The 16,931-nt window shown below is 38.6% G+C and overlaps 1 protein-coding gene across 1 annotated transcript in view; it reads right to left on the bottom strand.

Annotated features, from left to right (window-relative positions):
* The window catches only part of snd1 (staphylococcal nuclease and tudor domain containing 1), a 167,479-nt gene that overhangs the window by 103,365 nt on the left and 47,183 nt on the right, over positions 1–16,931 (bottom strand). The window contains exons 15-16 of the mRNA XM_014982396.2: positions 16,133–16,274; positions 6,050–6,159 (exon numbers count right to left, since the gene is read on the bottom strand). Coding sequence (XP_014837882.2) covers positions 6,050–6,159; positions 16,133–16,274 — 252 coding nt within the window. The remainder of the gene's footprint in view (positions 1–6,049; positions 6,160–16,132; positions 16,275–16,931) is intronic.

Raw genomic sequence — 16,931 nt, 5'->3', positions numbered from 1 at the left:
AGGCAGGCATTAGCAAGGCATCTGTGATGCCACGCTGGCAGAGTGACTCATCAATGCTCGACAACACAGCCTCCTGCAGGTCTAAAGGCAGTCTGTGCCAACCCCTACCAGCGGCAGTCTGGTGCAGTTTTGATCTCACAAGGTGGAGCGGACGCGGGTGTGAGGGGACCCCTTTTAAAGGACCGCAGAGACAAAGGTAAGTTCTGAAAACTAAAATGTACTTTTCCTCCAATGGAGATAAAATAACTAGGGGAAATCAGGAGATGGAGAAAACCAACTTGTTTTAAGTTCAGTGAAACTCTGCCTCGCAAAGTTTGAAAAAAAAAATCAAGCTTTTGCTGTTGGTCTCCAATGCAACCAAACGTGTACCAAAATTAAATCAGCATAAGGCAAGATCACAAAGATGAATATGAATGTACAGATTTAGTCGGCGCTGTTGGGCTGTAATCAAAGGCTTTCCGTGCATGTTTTGCTTTCAAGCCTGCAAGTTCCGGAGAATTTAAATGTGCAAGATAAAAGATATGAGTAGGCAGCCGGGGCAGCACAGACGATGAGAGACCACCCAGACTGAATGAGGTCAACTAACTGACAGAATGAAGGCAGAACACTAGGCAGTCCACTTAGCCTGCTCTCGTAACCGCTTAAACAAATTCATATCCTCTCCTCGGTTTTTGCTTCCTCACCCACCAGGTGGTCAGTTCTTAATAAATTATATAAAAAGGAATTTTAAAGTTGATTGTATTCATCTAACCCTCTTATTCAAAAATAAAACATATAAAGACTACTAGAATAGTGAGAAGTTAAATTAGTTGAGGGCATGAATCCGTATCGATATGGCTCTGAACGATTTACTTGAACAGTTCTTTTCCCCCCTCTAATCCACACAGGAGTTATATCAGAGAGGTCCTGGTACGTGCTTGGCTCAGCCATGCCATGAACTGGAAATGACGCCAACACCAAGATGACTGCGGACAGTGACACTGGTATTATACATAACTACAGACTCCAAAAATGGACAAATTCAACCTCAACTGAAATTAGCGGCAGCCAATAAGGGCTTCTGGACAAAGATGTTCTGAACAGATCAGATGAAGAGAGTTACTTGATTTCAGTGAATAATAAGTAAATTTGGAGGAGTTAAGTGAAGTTTTCAAACCTAAGAAAACTGTCAAGTATTATGATGTGGAACAATCGTCAAAATCTTCAAGTCTTCGTCTTAAGTTTTGTTTAGTTTCTAAATTCAACCTTAGACACAGTTGAGTACCCCAGCACGATAATAAAAACTAGCTTCAGGATAGATAAAGCAGACTTCCTGTAAGCTTTTGGACAGCCCTGATCCAAGTTACACCAAACTTTTCTGTGAATGTGGTTATATTTGGATCTCTGACATGAAATCTAGCCCTGCGACAGACTGGCGACCTGTCCAGGGTGACCCCGCCTCTCGCCCACAACGATAGCTGGAGATCGGCACCAGCACCCCTCCCAACCCCACTAAAGGACAAAGGTGTAAAGAAGATGTATGTATGGATGGATGGACGGACATGAAATCTAACAAAGAAAAACTAACAGGTGAAGTCAAATAATCAACCAGTACTAATCTGGAAGTTTATTGATCCCCAAGACAATACCCATATATGTTAATGTGTGTACATATATTTAGTCTTGCGGGTAGAATTTTGACCTTGTATAGATTGGTTAATTCTAACTTATTCCAGCAAATCTTTTGTTTAAGTTGAAGATGTATTAAAATTTCTAATTAATGGCCCAAAGCAAATATAACATCCAGAGCTATGGTGAGTGCATTTGAACTTTTGACCTGAACTATGTGTATGGAAAATGTAAAAGCAAATTAAATGCTTCACAGATTCCCACAGACAAGAAGATTTTATATTCAGAAACTTGCAAAGGATTTTAAAAATAGCTTCCAACTTTTAGGTGAGGCACATTGCTTTAATGGCAGCAGCACACTGTGATCTCAGCTTGAATGACACTGTTAGATGAGCGGCATTTTAATGAGGCAGTAAGAAAGGTATAAATATTGTTCTACCAATTTATATCTTTCATTAATAGTACTGACTCAGTCTGGATGAAAATGTCAGCGCTCAGTTCCCTTATGGTTAGCCTGGGCTTTTGAAGTTGCTACCTAAAAGCATGTAGAAAAATCAACACAGAGAGTCGGTGACTGAGATAGTGAATGGAGGTTTTTTGTCAATGGAAGGTGGGATGTGAGAGAAATTAAATGGAAGACATCAAAACAGGAAAGGGAATATCTGGGGATTGGTGTTTACCGACGTTTTCTCTTTTTTTTACCCCTCAGAATTGTGCGCCGCTGTTTTGGTTTCATGCTGGGAACGGGAGCAGTGTCTGTCAGAGATTAAAACTGCACAGAGGGAGCGGGAATAGGGAGAGGCAGGAGGAAATAAGGGAGGGAAGGGGCGGCGTGAGACGCCCGAGATGATAAACACTAAAGTAATTTTTCAAATATGTAAAAATAATTAAAAGTGCAACAAATGAAATGAGTAATAATCAGGGGGAAGTGATGGAACAGATACAGGGGCAACAAACCAAAGCTTCCCAGTTTACTGCATGCCACACTAAACATGAATGTTTGCGTCAAAAGAAATTATAAGCTTTGCATAAGTGGATACATGAAAGCAAACTACGGATGGAAAAAAAATATAAAAAGGGTATTTCCCAATATACCAGAAGGGATTACTTTATGGTTGTATCCAAACTTGGCTTCTAAAGGATACAAGAACAAGACAAACAACTAATTAGAGAGCAATAAACCCCATCTGTATGTGGCAGGTTGAAGACCCTGAATAAAGAACAGAGTCAACAAGTTACTAACTCAAAGGGCTTGAAAATGCAAAACAGCGCTCAGCAGCACGAGTGAGAAAAGTGTTAAATGAATGCAAATGACTATGCCACCAAAAGTCAAATCAAATGTTATTCACCTGAGACACCTTAGGAGCAGCTTTGAAAGCTCCCGCAATCAGATGCTATTCAGAGACGATCAACAGCAGGGATTGCACATTACTCAAGTCAAATATTCAAATTCATGCCGGAGTGAGGCGCACCTCGATAATGTCTTTCAGCTGAATTTGCTTGGATAAAGAAAATGAATATAAAAAAAAAATAAATGATGTGTTCTACCTCCAACATCTTTCATCATCGCTTCAATTCTGCTGCAACTAACTTGCCTCATTAGAGCCTCAGCACTTCCTCTCACCTCTTCAATCCAACTCTATCTCAGGCTGCCCGATCCTGTAGAACATTACACAAGCTTGTGAATGTTCCAGCGAGATGGGATGTCATGTTTTTGCACACTTGTCATCCTAGCCTTGTTAACATCAGGTCTTCTTTTCATGCTCCGAAAGAATAAGTCGGTGGACCAAGGGAAAGGCCTTACTGCGTCCATGTTGGTGATTGTATTCCTGTGAGAGTGTGTTTGTGTTGGTATTAGCCCAAACAGCAGGTCAGTGCAGCCAGCCAATCAACCCCCACGCTGGGCTCAGGACTCATTATATGGCTCGGTCATGCTTGATAACTCCCACCTACCTGTGAAAAACTTGCTGACACTACGAATGACTGGCCAGGGAAGGCAAAGTATGAGAGGGTGTGTGTGGGGACAAAAAAGGTTATGTGCATAATAACAGTTTAATTGAATCTGTAGCTGTACAGAAACGACCAGGGACAGTACAGCCGGGTGATGTGTTAAATTATTTACTACGCCTCGTGAAACCATTCATACTCCTTTAAGTCTCACGTTTCGTTACAACTACTAATTCCGTGGGGGATTTACACTTGAACCTGGCGCAGAGATTCACTTTCCTTGCAGGGCAACGTTCCTACACATACAGCCAGAGTCACACAGGAATGGCACAGATCAAATTCATATTTCAGAATGGCTCAATCAAAGTTCGAGCCAAATTTCAATGGAGAATCTGTGGCAAGACCTGAAAAGTGATGGAGCTATTTTTGCAAAGAGTGTCAAGAATTTAGCTTTCAGATAATTAGATTTGTATTTGTAAAAATAACTTTCATTTCAAGTATCGTTTTAACATTCGCTTCAAATTAATGTGGTGTGTTGGTTTATTAAATAAAAAATAAAAACACGGAAGTGTGTCAATGAATTTGACAAAGTGTGAAAGTTCAAGAGTTTTGAATACTCTAAAAGTGTAGATTAAGTTGGAATGTTCATTTTAGGTAAGATGAAAACATTTGAGATTTGTCATTTAAATGACTTTACTGACTTGCAGTTCCCTAAATAAAAGGCATATGCTGCCTTTTATTGGAAGTTAGGATCAGCAACAGCAAGTTTGAAGAAAAGCAGCAGAAAACTAAAGCAAACTTCTGAATTTTTTTCATCTAGTTTCCATTAATTGGTTTGAAGCAAATAAACTGATCTCTGAAGTGCTGTCAAAGTCAACTAACAGCCCTACATTAGCTGCAGAAAGTACAGTAATGATTGCCAACCATGAACAAAATTCCTGGATGACAATCAGGGGCAAAATTAAAAGTCTAGAAAAATGCTTTGAAACGTGTGCTGTGTGATTATTCTTTTCTGTTTGTATTGACAATTTAGTTGGCCATGTGAATAAGATTTCATTCTGCCCTAATAAGCATGAAATTGGACAAAGCGTCAGTGAAAGTCTTTTCAGTCCAACAAACTATGCATTTATGCAGATTGACATCTGTAAAAACATCCAAAATTCAAAACATCTAGTCCGTCAGCAACTCTGCACAGATTCATAGGGCATCCTTGTCAATCAAATTCCCCTGGTCTCTGCATCCATTATTTCCCACTCAAGGATTTCGCAAAGGTTGTCGGCTTGCCCCACACACATCATTTTTAACATGGCTCCACCTGGACCACTGGCTAAGACTCCATTTCCATGACAATTAAACAGCAGAGGACAGTGGAGTCAGCCACCTCACACAGAAAAGCTCTTTTCAGACGAGATAGGGATGAAGAAAGAGTGGAGGGGAAAAAAAAGAGCAAAAGAGAAAATGTGTGTGTGTGGCCTGGATGAGTGGTGGCGGGATTATAGCTAGTTCCATCATAGCTTTAGTCCGTTCACTGCTTCTTATAAAAACCTATTAGCATGTGAATGAATAGGCACATACTGGATGGAGTTTTTAAAGTCCAGGAGCACCGATCCGGTATCAGGTGAGCTTTCTGTCAAAAGGGAATAAGCAAGCAAGGATGGTGTGTGTGTGTGTGTGTGTGTGTGTGTGTGTGTGTGTGTGTGTGTGTGTGTGTGTGTGTGTGTGTGTGTGTGTGTGTGTGTGTGTGTGTGTGTGTGTGTGTGTGTGTGTGTGTGTGTGTGCGTATGTATTCCAAAGGGAGGGGGAGGTTGTTTTTTTTTTTTCTTTTTTACAGATAGCGTAAACCTTTTTCTGAACTTTTATGAGATTTGACATCACTCGGGAGATAAGTACAGTGTATAAATGCTGTGATAAAGTTCAACTGGGAGTAAACAATTTAATCAGCTTATTAAAGTCAGTGGTCCCATCTTTATAAAAACTGTCTTGACAAGATAGGATAAACATGTCATTTTAATATGAAAAAGCATTTTTACCTGAGAGGAATAAATGATTAGGTGTTTTCTTTATTAAATAGACATTACTTGCATCACAATGCCATTTCTTTTTAAACACAAATCCAAGGTCTGTGAGAGCTGAAGCATTTTCATACATTAAACCAATCCTACCATTATGTTAAATTGGCTTAAATGGAAAGCAGTAAAAACCTGAAACATACTTTATAGCACAATTTTTTTTTCTGCTATTCAGAACAATTGTTAGCATTTACATGAGTTTATATTAATGCTTCCCCATTTTTGGAATGTTGGCTTTAAAGTAAACTACATTTACTGCTAAAGTAAACTGCAGCAACTTACAGCTCATGCTAATATATGTGCTGAACAGCAAGGCAGGAGCCAAAAAGTCGAAACGTTAAGAACTCCCAACGTGGAAGACGTGGGCAGAGAAACGACAGGGGACGATAAAACCGCAGCACGGGATGTAGTGAGTCTTTACTTACCTCTCTTTGCAGCACCAGCTCTTTGGTGAACAGCATGGCTTCATCGCTGAAGGGTTCGGCCATCTGCATCCCACCAGGCGTGTTCCGGGAACTACGTGGACATTCGATACCTGGACAAACATGGCAAAGTTGTTTGAGTCAAAACTCGGCAAAGTTGTCCCATTTCTCGCCTACGTGTTACCATTTCGTACTAGTAATATGTACTTGGATGTGTATCCGATAACTTCAACAGGAAATCTCAAAATTAGGGAGAAATTTAGAATCTCATTACCAAGAATGTCCTGGCCAAGATGAAGAAACTCCAAGACTGCGTTAAAACATAAATGACTACTTCAACTGTGCCCAAACAGCTGTGTCCACATGTTTGAATAAATCTGTTTATTTGTTTAAATTAACTCAATGAAAGAGTTAGTATAATGTGGTTGGTTTTGTAACAAATTTAATGCATGAGGGAGATTTAAAATTGTATACATGCCAACTCTGTAGGAGCCATTATCAATTATCAATAGGAATCAATCTTGTTAGCGAAGATGCTAACCGCCAGCCCTTCTTGGAAAATCTCAAAGGTTATGATGGAGAGAAGATTAGCTTCACAGTCAGGGGTATGCTAATGGTTTGATGTTCAAACCAACAAAGCCGACCACACTTTAAGAAAACATTAGTTTTTAGCCCTATTTGAGCCAATTGACTTAATTCCCCATAACTTTTTTTTAAGCACAAGGATCAATGTTTTAGCTGTGCATCAAAATAATTGGCCATCTAGATGTCTACCCACAATTTTGTTTGTTGGAATTCATGAATAAATAAATTCAAAAAAAAAAAAACCTTAATTGCTTCAGCTGAGCACAACAAACCAACAAGCAGGTCAGAGCTGCTTAATGTTGACTAATCTGATGATAGCCTCTGCTGTGAGTTAAAGCCTCCAGCATATTGCTAATAAAGCAACCACTCTCTCCTAGGGTCTTTCTTTCCTATTTGACTTGGGGTTTAATTTAATGAGCTTCTCTGGCATGACAGATATACTGCCTCAGGACAGACTTGCAAATATACATGGCAGAGAAGCAAAATCAGATTTGTTAGGGCATTCTGATGACTCACTGGTGTGCGTGGCTATCTTGCTGCAAAATCCCAGGATTTGGATTTCACAGCTAAGATTTTCTTTGTATTAGGCTTCTTCAAAAAGCTTCTGTCTTCTTTGAACTGCGTGTGGTCAGCTATCTTCTGATTTCGTTGATAAGATAATACATGAAATGACTACGTAGTGTTTCATTATAGTGGGGTTTAATAACCTTGTGGCTACAGCAGAGTCTTACAATCACAATCTAGGACACTGTGTACCAGGTGAGTTTACGACTTGGCTGCTGTACTTGCAAAAGAAACGTCTCTGTAGGCTGCAATAGAGACACAGGGAAACTGAGGGCACGTATTTATGTTAAAAAAAGGTAATGTTTCAAAGAAATACTTTTTGGTGCGTTTTCTTACAGCTTTTAGGAGCAAACTGTTGCTTTTTATGAAAGTCAAAATCTGATTTTCTCATTGTATTTCCCTAAAATATTCACTCAGCTAACCTACTGAGCAAGCTCACTGCTCCTGGTATAATTATATAACTGAATTGGAAAAGCCACCGGCTTTTGTAATCTCATTTTGTCATTTTGTACGTTCTGTTCCCTACATGGCCATGCCTGTCCCATTTAAAAGGACAAGAGCAAGATATATCAGTGAATTCACACTCACAGGAAAGGGAAAATGACCCTGGAAAGGCAAAATGAGGCCACGCGACATGCTGCACTGGAAAGTCAAAGAAAACTGTTCAGTCCAGTTTAAGATAATTGTTCCAATACAGGGAGCTCTGCATCACAGTTTCTCTATGATTCCTCTAAACTACACAACATAAAGGACACCAACAGTAAACTGATCTGATTTCAACTGAGACTACTGTACAAATAGGTTATATTTAAGTGATCTTGATTTCACATCTCTGGTTGATTTTACATCTAAGTTGTGGCTGGTGAAACTGAATGGATTTTTTTTTTGTTGACAATGAATTCATGATTTAAGAATGAGGGTAATTCTAATTCCACATTAAGCAAATTTGGTTTGGACAGCTTCATTTCCTTAAATTATGATTTTATTAAAACTCTATTTTGCATTTAATCAGGTTACCTTTGTCTGAAATTATCATATTTTCATGATCTAAATTCAAATTTGACAAAAACAGACAAAAGAAAAATCTCAGCAGCACCCATATGCTTTTTTTTTTTTTTTTTTTTACCCGAGTGTAGAAGCCATGCATAAATACAATCTGTGAAAAGAATTACTTTTTTTTTGTTCCATAGAGAAAGAGGAGGACACACTTGATGGCCAAGATCATCTGGAAGTATTTATAGAAGTTTACCAGGACAGGGCTTACACATGGGATTCAGTGACTATAACACTGTGTGCATATAAAAAAAAAACAAAAAAAAAGACAGATGAGGAATGCAGGATAAAGGAAATGAAAGAGACAAGATAGGAAGGGCTTCAGAAAGGCAAAATACTGCACACTGTTTGCAAAAATTGGTGTATAAAGTAATTGCAGGGAGGGAGATATAAAGTTTCTGCTTGGGTTGGCTGCAGAAATGATAAGGGGTGGAATTGTGTTTTTTCCCCGAGCATAATCCTCAGGAAAGAATACTCATGAATGTAATACACAAAGAAGTCAAGTTTCATTGTAAAGCTTATAAACTGCATGAGTTTACAGGCCCACAGGAGCAACCATTTTCAACCAAGTCAAAACTCTTTAAGAGGAGAAAACATGCCCACAAAGCTTTAATATGCCAAAGGGAAAAAAGCCCAGCAAAAGGGTTATTATAGGTCATACACTGATACAATGATCACAGATGTGACGTCTTTATAAAATGCACACTGCAGTTCTTTACATCACCCGACTGTATTCCTGCAATTCCTCCACACTCACTGTAGTCCCTCCTCCTTGCAGCATTTAAAGTCAACCTGAGAGCCACTTAGCACAGCAGACGTTAACCTCCACTGAGATACATAACTCAGGCCCGACACCAAGATAAATATCTGGGTCATACTCCAGGAAATCCATCTCATCTGATCTCTGAGACAAACAAGACGTACGCTGATCGTTCTGATGCTAGACTGCGCAGGGAACAACACGGCTTCTCATGCTAGCCTGAAGAGGGTGACCACATGTCAATCCACCATATCAATCACTCAATTTTATGTGCAAGACATTGATCTCAGAGTGCATATGTGTGATTGAAGGCATATCTGAAAAGTGTGCAGTTTTACCACAGAGAGTGGAAGGGTCATCCCCGTTCAGAAAATGCATTACGTTTAATTTGGTTCCACGTTCCAGAGATGTTCACAAGTGATTTTCTTCAAGTCTAAGTCAAGTCGCTAAACCGCATTCTCTCGAACACATGCCTAAATGCCTCTTTATACAACTGTAGGTTATGAATTCAAATCGTGAAAAATATTTAGGTCTAACTTTGCACATTACGAATATATTACAAGTTTGCTCTTTTGATTTTTTTTTCTACTCAGAACTGAAACTGCACAATACATCACATTGCAATCATCACAATATTAATGTGGGCAATACAGCAATCAGAACCAACTGCTTGGATGCAGTGCTTAGCAAAATGATTTTTTTATTTTTCCTGAAAAGTGACATCCATGCAAATTTTGCACTCTGTCGATGTATAAATAATAAAGGTCCTGGACTTACAAACAGTGGTACAAACAGAATAGCCAGGAAAATGGGGCCAGTTGTAATATATCGCAATATTTAGAAATGTATCGCAGTTACAGCGCTTCCTTATATACTTCAACTTGATTTAGAAGACATATTTAATCATGTATATCTTACAGTTTGAAAAACCTTGGGGGGGGGGTTTTGGGAGTGGAATCAGAAGATATGAATCGGGAAATTAGGATTTTGAAGGTTTTCAAAATTATACATTCTAAAAGTTTGCCAGCAAGTCTAAACTGGGAACTTGGGTCTAGGCAGCTTTAACTAATGACTTGTACAGGTTTAGGCGTAGAAAAAGAACAACTAACATCTTTGCAGACCCCACACATCCTGGTTGACGTGTAAATTACGATTTGATGTCAGATCAAATCGTAATTTACTTATTACCTCTTGTAATGACAACCAAACTATTCATTTAGAAATGGTGCAAACAAAGGACAATTTCACTGTTTGCAGGTTTATAACTGTAGAATTTCAGAAGCGCTAACTTGAGGTATTTATCTTGTATTGTATAAATGACAGTGTTCAGTTAAACCACCATAAAATAAACTGGATTGAGTAAGCTTCTTTCTCCATTAACCAAGCCAGATAATGAGCTGCATCTCATGGAAATTGCCCTAACGGGGAAGAAGCTGCTACTGTGCATTTGTCTCATCAGTGAAGCTTATCCAAATATACATCATGTCACGAATTCCTATGCTAATGATGTGCATATTGATTAGCCTTTGACGTTTGTGCTCATAACCCGCCAGACGCTCGCGCTCTCGCTTTTGGCATGTCTGCAGGTATAAATTGATACTTGCAGGATCGAGGGGGCTCAGTATGAATGCCATTAGAGTCTTTTTTTAATGTTATTAAGTTACCAAGTCTTGATTTCTGACAGCCTGTCAACAGGATATAATTAGCAATGTGACAAGCAAACTACAAACCGGAGGAGTGTGTAAGCATCTAAATGTGTGCGGATTCGAATCTAAACCTCGTCTTTCCTCCCTCTATCACCCATAACAGCATCATTCCATTTAAATTTCCATCTCATTAATCTTTGTTGTCCTATGCACCATGCAACTGTGAGGTGACAATCCCCTATTTGAATATCTCCCTCTTCACAGCTGCCTCAGTGGACACAGGCCAAGGAAAAAAGGTCCATCCATGGGTGAAGAATGTAGGTGGGAATATTTGGGGAGAGTGGGTGAAGGGTAAAGAGGGCAGACGGTCAGAGTAGACAAAGAGTAGGATGTTAGGGGAAAAACTAAATCCAAGGATTTGGTCAGACTACCTCTTGCTTTTATCCTCTCAATCCATTCTCCTGACCCAACATCATCCCTCTATGACTCCCTAATCTAAGGCCCCAATGTCTCCAACAAGCCTAAGGCAAACACCCAACCCAATCTCCTGAGGGGAATGAAAATGCTGAGATTTTTTTTCCCCCTTAAACACTGGATTTGTAAGATCTGGCATAGTAAAACGATTCATTAAAATACGCAACGAATGCAAAACCTGATGTCTCTGTATGGATGTCATATCACCTCCGCTGTAGCACCCTGATGCAGCGCAATCTATAAATCATTTATCGTGTGCAGCAACCTCAATCCGATATTTATTAAAGTTAAACATTAGTCGTAGGCATGTTTGCAGTGCTTCTGAGAGCTTTTTCTTCATCTCAAGGAAGCACACAGAGAATATGGTGGATTATTGATTTGTCTAAAGGCTGATGTATACTGTAGCTCATCGTGCAGTAAATTTTACGCCACTATAGGAATCCATCTCGAGACTTCAAGGTAACCAGAGCCTGAGATTTCTAGTGTTAGAAAAATACAGATGCCTTAAATTACACTTATGGTGGCAATAAAGACAGGAAATATTCTGTAAGCCTTTTAACACATCCTTTGGCAAAGCATAGATTGTTGGGTGAACATTTACAAAAAAAGGGAAACAAAGAATGTATTTCATATCCCTAACCTTTTGATATGTTGCTGTGTAATGTCTATAAACCTCTGTGTTGTGTTAGATCAAGATGAGACCCCCAAGGTAAGCAAGAAAAAAAAAAGAATCCTTTAGCTGCAGCCTTTTTGGAGTATTTTTCAACCAGTTCTCTAGATCTAGAAACTGGACTGTTGTGAAAATAGCCCAGGCTCAGTTTGATCATACAGAGATCAACTTGTATTTAAGTCGAATTTTGACTGTGGCAAGAAAAGCATCCCCACAGTATGATGCTACCAGTAGTGTGTTGTGAGGACAATGTGGTCAGGGTGTTGTGTAGAATTTTACTTCCAAATCTGACCAGAGAACTCACTTCCATATTTTTAACGTGTCAACAGACAAAAGGCAGTTAAAGATGGCTGTTCCGTCTTTCTGACAGAGATAAAGAACTCAGAGTAACTTTGCAAGTACTTTTCACCTGTGATGACTGCTGCTCTCTCTGCAAGAGAAACTCTGTAAAAGCTACTTACGCCAATAAAACTTTTACAGCCTCCTCACTGCTTGGTCTCCCTATAGTCTCCGCAGGGCTTTATGGCCAAATACTTCACAAAGAAATTGTGTTTTTTGTTTGTTTTCTATTTACCACAGGTATGTTTCCCTTCATCCTCTTTGCCCTTCCAGTCGCTAAAACTTCTTTCATCAAGCTTTAAAACCCAGAGTGCTATGCTACTGACTACTATCCGTTCTGCATAGGTGCCCTCCTTTTTCTAAGGGGGGAAAAAGAACTGAACATGCAGGATTACTCTTTCACCTTTTAGAAAACTTTCTTTTGGAAGTGACACTGTATAGGCCAGCAAGTAAAAAAGAAGAAAGCTAAGGTGCTGTAGGAAGAGAGTTAGGGGAACTACCCTTGAACTCCAGATGCACACCTCCGGTCTTTTTTGAAGTCATGGGCTTGCTGCTGTGCTTTGTTTCTGTGACCCTATTTTCTTTCTCCTTATAGCATCGACTCGATCTAACAGGGAAAACTGGAAAGGTAGGAAGAGACTCGAGCTCCGAGGTGTTCAAATGGAGAAACCCGTTGACAAAGTGTCTAATAAGGACAGTTACCATGGGACACAAACAGAATAGAAAACAGTCAATTTAATTCAAGGAGTGCAAATGTTAAATGTGAGAATTGTGGTGTATTATTAGAAATTAAATTAGACTGTTACATCTCTTCCTGCATTGGGATAATTTATTTTGCAGAGCTGCTGTAAGTGGTTGGTTCTTGAATGGCTTCCTCCAACATTGCTAAACAATGATAAAAAAAAATATGGCCAGAGTGAATAAATTATTCAAACAGATGATAAAACAGATTAATAATGCAGTGCTTGTTTTAACTGCAAGATCATTTGAATATTTTCTGTGCGCACAATCAGTATTTACTTAACACCCAGACAACAATAGGGCCCGGCTTTTAGAAATTGTATATATAAATATGATTTGACTTTAAAATTAGATGAATGAATTGCAATGATGAGCACGATTTTGAGTCAATTTGTGTTACAGAAAATCCACAGCAAATTAAAAATGTGCACCGAATTCTTGTATTTAAACAAGTGTTGATGCGGTTATTGCGAGCCTACCTTTAACATGCTCACACTAGCTGCAACATAAAACAAGACATCTTACTTCTTGTTAGAAATATGAAAAAGCTTAAAAGGGTAAAAGTCCAGAGGTTTGGAGGGGCCTTCATTGACAGATAAATACAACAGTGTTGGGGCAGCCGTTTTTATCGCTTGTGTCATTTTCCACACGACCCCCGATACAGATGGGTGAATAAAACATGAAAAGATAACTTTGACAGGGAAAAGAAAGTGGTCAGAGATAGAGAGCTGGGAGATTAGACTCAGATAGATGGGTGTCTTTTGCCCTAGGGGCTTCATTTCATGTGTAGCGGTATGGGTTTGACATCAGTTGCGTCAAGAAAATCAAGTATACAGCTAAAAACATCACGCACAAAAACATTGAGGCCGTGGCCTACGAGATATACTGTCTCATTTCAAACTGACAACAAAAGGGGGAAAGAGGTGAAAAAATGAGAATATGCATCGCTTCAGCAGCAACTGGAAATATCAATGGTATCAGTCGTGATCTTAAAGAAGACAAAGTTGTATATTTGATTTAAAGGTTTAACGGCTTGTGTCATTAACGGAAGACAATGCTTTTCCAATGACAACCTTGATTTAACCTTTTCAGGGGTTTCAGCTCTGTTGGTGAAGTTAAGATTTGCCAACAACAATGTGATTGTGTATGTGGAATCCATCTTAACATGATGTCTTACCAACATTGTGTAGACAATCCTGTGTACTATTTTTTTTCCCATCAGTACCAGGCTCACATTGTAATTGATCACTTTGAATTATTTTTTTTTTTTTTACTTTTCCAGTATCTCAACAAATCCATCATATTTATGTCAACCACCATGATCTCAAGGTTTAACAGAGACATTCACAAAATGTGTTTAAAAAAAAAAAAAGAAAAAAAAAGCAATAGACGGTCCCTGATTGGATTGTCATCATGTTCTTTTCTTCAGGCTACAAAATCAGATTTCAGAGAAACGTTTCCTACCTTCATCCAATGGTATAATGATGATGTCCTTCCTAATGTTTTTTTTTTTAATTAGACTATTATCGTGGATTATATTAATTATCACCCATTCAAATTAAAGGCACACCAATAGTGACCAATGGGATCCGACTCACTCAGTGGAACTCTCCATTTTGCTCTCTCAAGAATCGCATAATATGATCAAAATGAGGACTAATCACTAAGTTCTTCATTTTATGCTCAATCAGGATTACAAGGTCAGATATTTCCATCTTAAATGACTGCTGCTTAAGAGATTTAAATTGGCCATTTAGATAACTTTTTTAAAAATCAATTTTAAAAAGTTAAGACTTTTCACTGCTACTTTTGATGTTGGTAATGTCCATGAGGAGTCCAAACGGCCAGCTTGTCGAGCAACAACTTTACAGACAGAAACTGATTCACAAGCAACAGGAACAACCAAAGGAGAGGAACCTACATTGCAAACAAGCTGAAGGTCGCCATTAAAGCAATCGGGAGGTTCCATGCCACACCACATTGTTGCAGGAACTCATGTAAAAGATGACCGATCCAAGTATAAGGCGCATACATGTCTATGGGCGGAAATGCTTTTCGATGGGTCTAATGTGAAAGCTTTGATAATATTTGAATTCTTCAGAAACGTACGTGTAATTATAAGTTTCTTCCACGTTTGATCAGATACGTTACAGTTGCAGTTCTGTTTAGTTCAACATATATCCCCCCTGTTTATGAGGTACAAGACAAGCGATTACTATCTGTAGCAGGGGAAATAAACCGACTGTTGCTGAAATGCCAAAAGGTGCACGTTGATATTCTGGGAACATATCAAGTCTTCACAGCTTGACCTTCCTAAAGTTTAAGAAAACAAAAACTCTTGGGACAGAAATGTGTTTACTCTTGCTGTAAAAACATCTAGTTAATACTTCGCTATTCACTAGTTTTGTGCCCCTCTAAGAGCAAAGTAGCCATCTTTGGATATTCTTGCTCCAGAAATGAAGTGCATAAGGAATTAACTTTCATGTAGATGGAACAATTAGATCCAAGAGTCTCTTCCTGTTGTAGAAATACCACGAGTGGAAGCTAAAAGAAATTGGGGATAAACCATTTACAAAGTAAATTTGAAGCTAATAAACTTTGATGAAGAGCTAATAAGGAGGAGCCAAAATGATGAGTAGTTTACAGAAATAATACATTTGCTTCTACCTATTCGAATAGAAGTGCATTAGTGCATTACAATATCTGCAAGTTTAAATTGAAGCTAAAAAAAGGTGAATCAATAACAACTGATGGTGGCTATTTCCCCAACAGCAGGAACATGAATCGAGGATGATCTAACTCGCCTTCAAAAATGTTCACAACTACAGGTAGTAAATGACTGCCTTTGTGTGGACGTTTTTATAGTTTTCCAAGTAACAAGTTACCAGAAGTGCAAATAAACTGTTTTATTACCGCAGCTGTCAGAAAAACACAAGTCAGCCACATTGCTACTAGAACACTAGGAGATCCTCATTTCAAAAGGAAAAACTCAATTTCGCTATCCACCTTGGGAGCATGTACTTCTGAGTAAAATTGTAAACCACAATGAAACTACATCCCTCAAACAGAACAAGTGTTTTCCCCCATTTTTTGTCTTTAAGGGGAGAAATACTGAAAATGAAAAAGTCATCCTATACTGGTGTTTTCAAATGTTTTGTCAGTATTGTGGTGCTAGGAAACCTGACTATTTACTTAGATCCGCTGGCTTGAATGGCAGAATTAAAAGGACTTTGACATTAGAAAGGCAAACCTACCAGCAAGGAGGAATGTGATGAGACAGGTCTCTTTGGGCATGTACAGCTTAAGACGAGATCCACTGAAGACGTATTCGACGACAGCTTCTGACCGGCCAGCTCTCTGCAGGAAAGGCAGGAACTGCTTGGCTTTCTGTGTCTCCTGCAAGAAAGAAAGAGAATTAAAAGGCAAATAGCAGCATTTTAGAGTCAAAGTCTTGGAATCTTTCAAGAATTAATAAAAAAAAAAGAATGGAGTTTGCATTGTTTTTATGAAAAAGTTAAGTGAATTTAAAATTGCTTTTGATTTAAAAAAAAAAATACTAGGTAACAAGGAGTCATCAGCCAAACTACCAACACAACAAAATATACCATAAAAGGAAAATGCTTCCTTTTTAATCATATTTTTTATTGTGTCTGCTTAATTTTTTGTGTTTCATTTTTGGAAAAAATATCTGTGAATATCTTTGGATTATTTTAAATATTTAAATGCTCTCATCAAAAAAAGAAAAAATAAATCGCCCTGCATGTGGAGCCATTACAATTAGCTTCAAACAAATCACTTTTTTTTTCTCAGTGCCTGAGCCCAATGAAGACGAGTTTTCTTTCTTATAGAGGGAAAGTGTTAAAGATGTTTGAATGGTGTGACAAGATGTGGACTGTTTTGGCAGCTACAGCAGTGTAATCCATTCAAACTTTCACAAGCAAAACAGACTGATCAAATGTGAGACTTCAAAAATCACTGCACATCATGTTCATGCAAAGCAGGCCAAGGATCCTATTCAAGTAAATGCTGGTCAGAACCAAAGCAGAAATCCTC

Source organism: Poecilia mexicana, unplaced genomic scaffold, assembly GCF_051168715.1.
Source record: "Poecilia mexicana isolate PSO_F unplaced genomic scaffold, ASM5116871v1 scaffold_23, whole genome shotgun sequence".
Taxonomy (NCBI): domain Eukaryota; kingdom Metazoa; phylum Chordata; class Actinopteri; order Cyprinodontiformes; family Poeciliidae; genus Poecilia; species Poecilia mexicana.
Note: the sequence above shows the minus strand (reverse complement) of the source record. Positions and strands in the feature narration are given on the sequence as shown.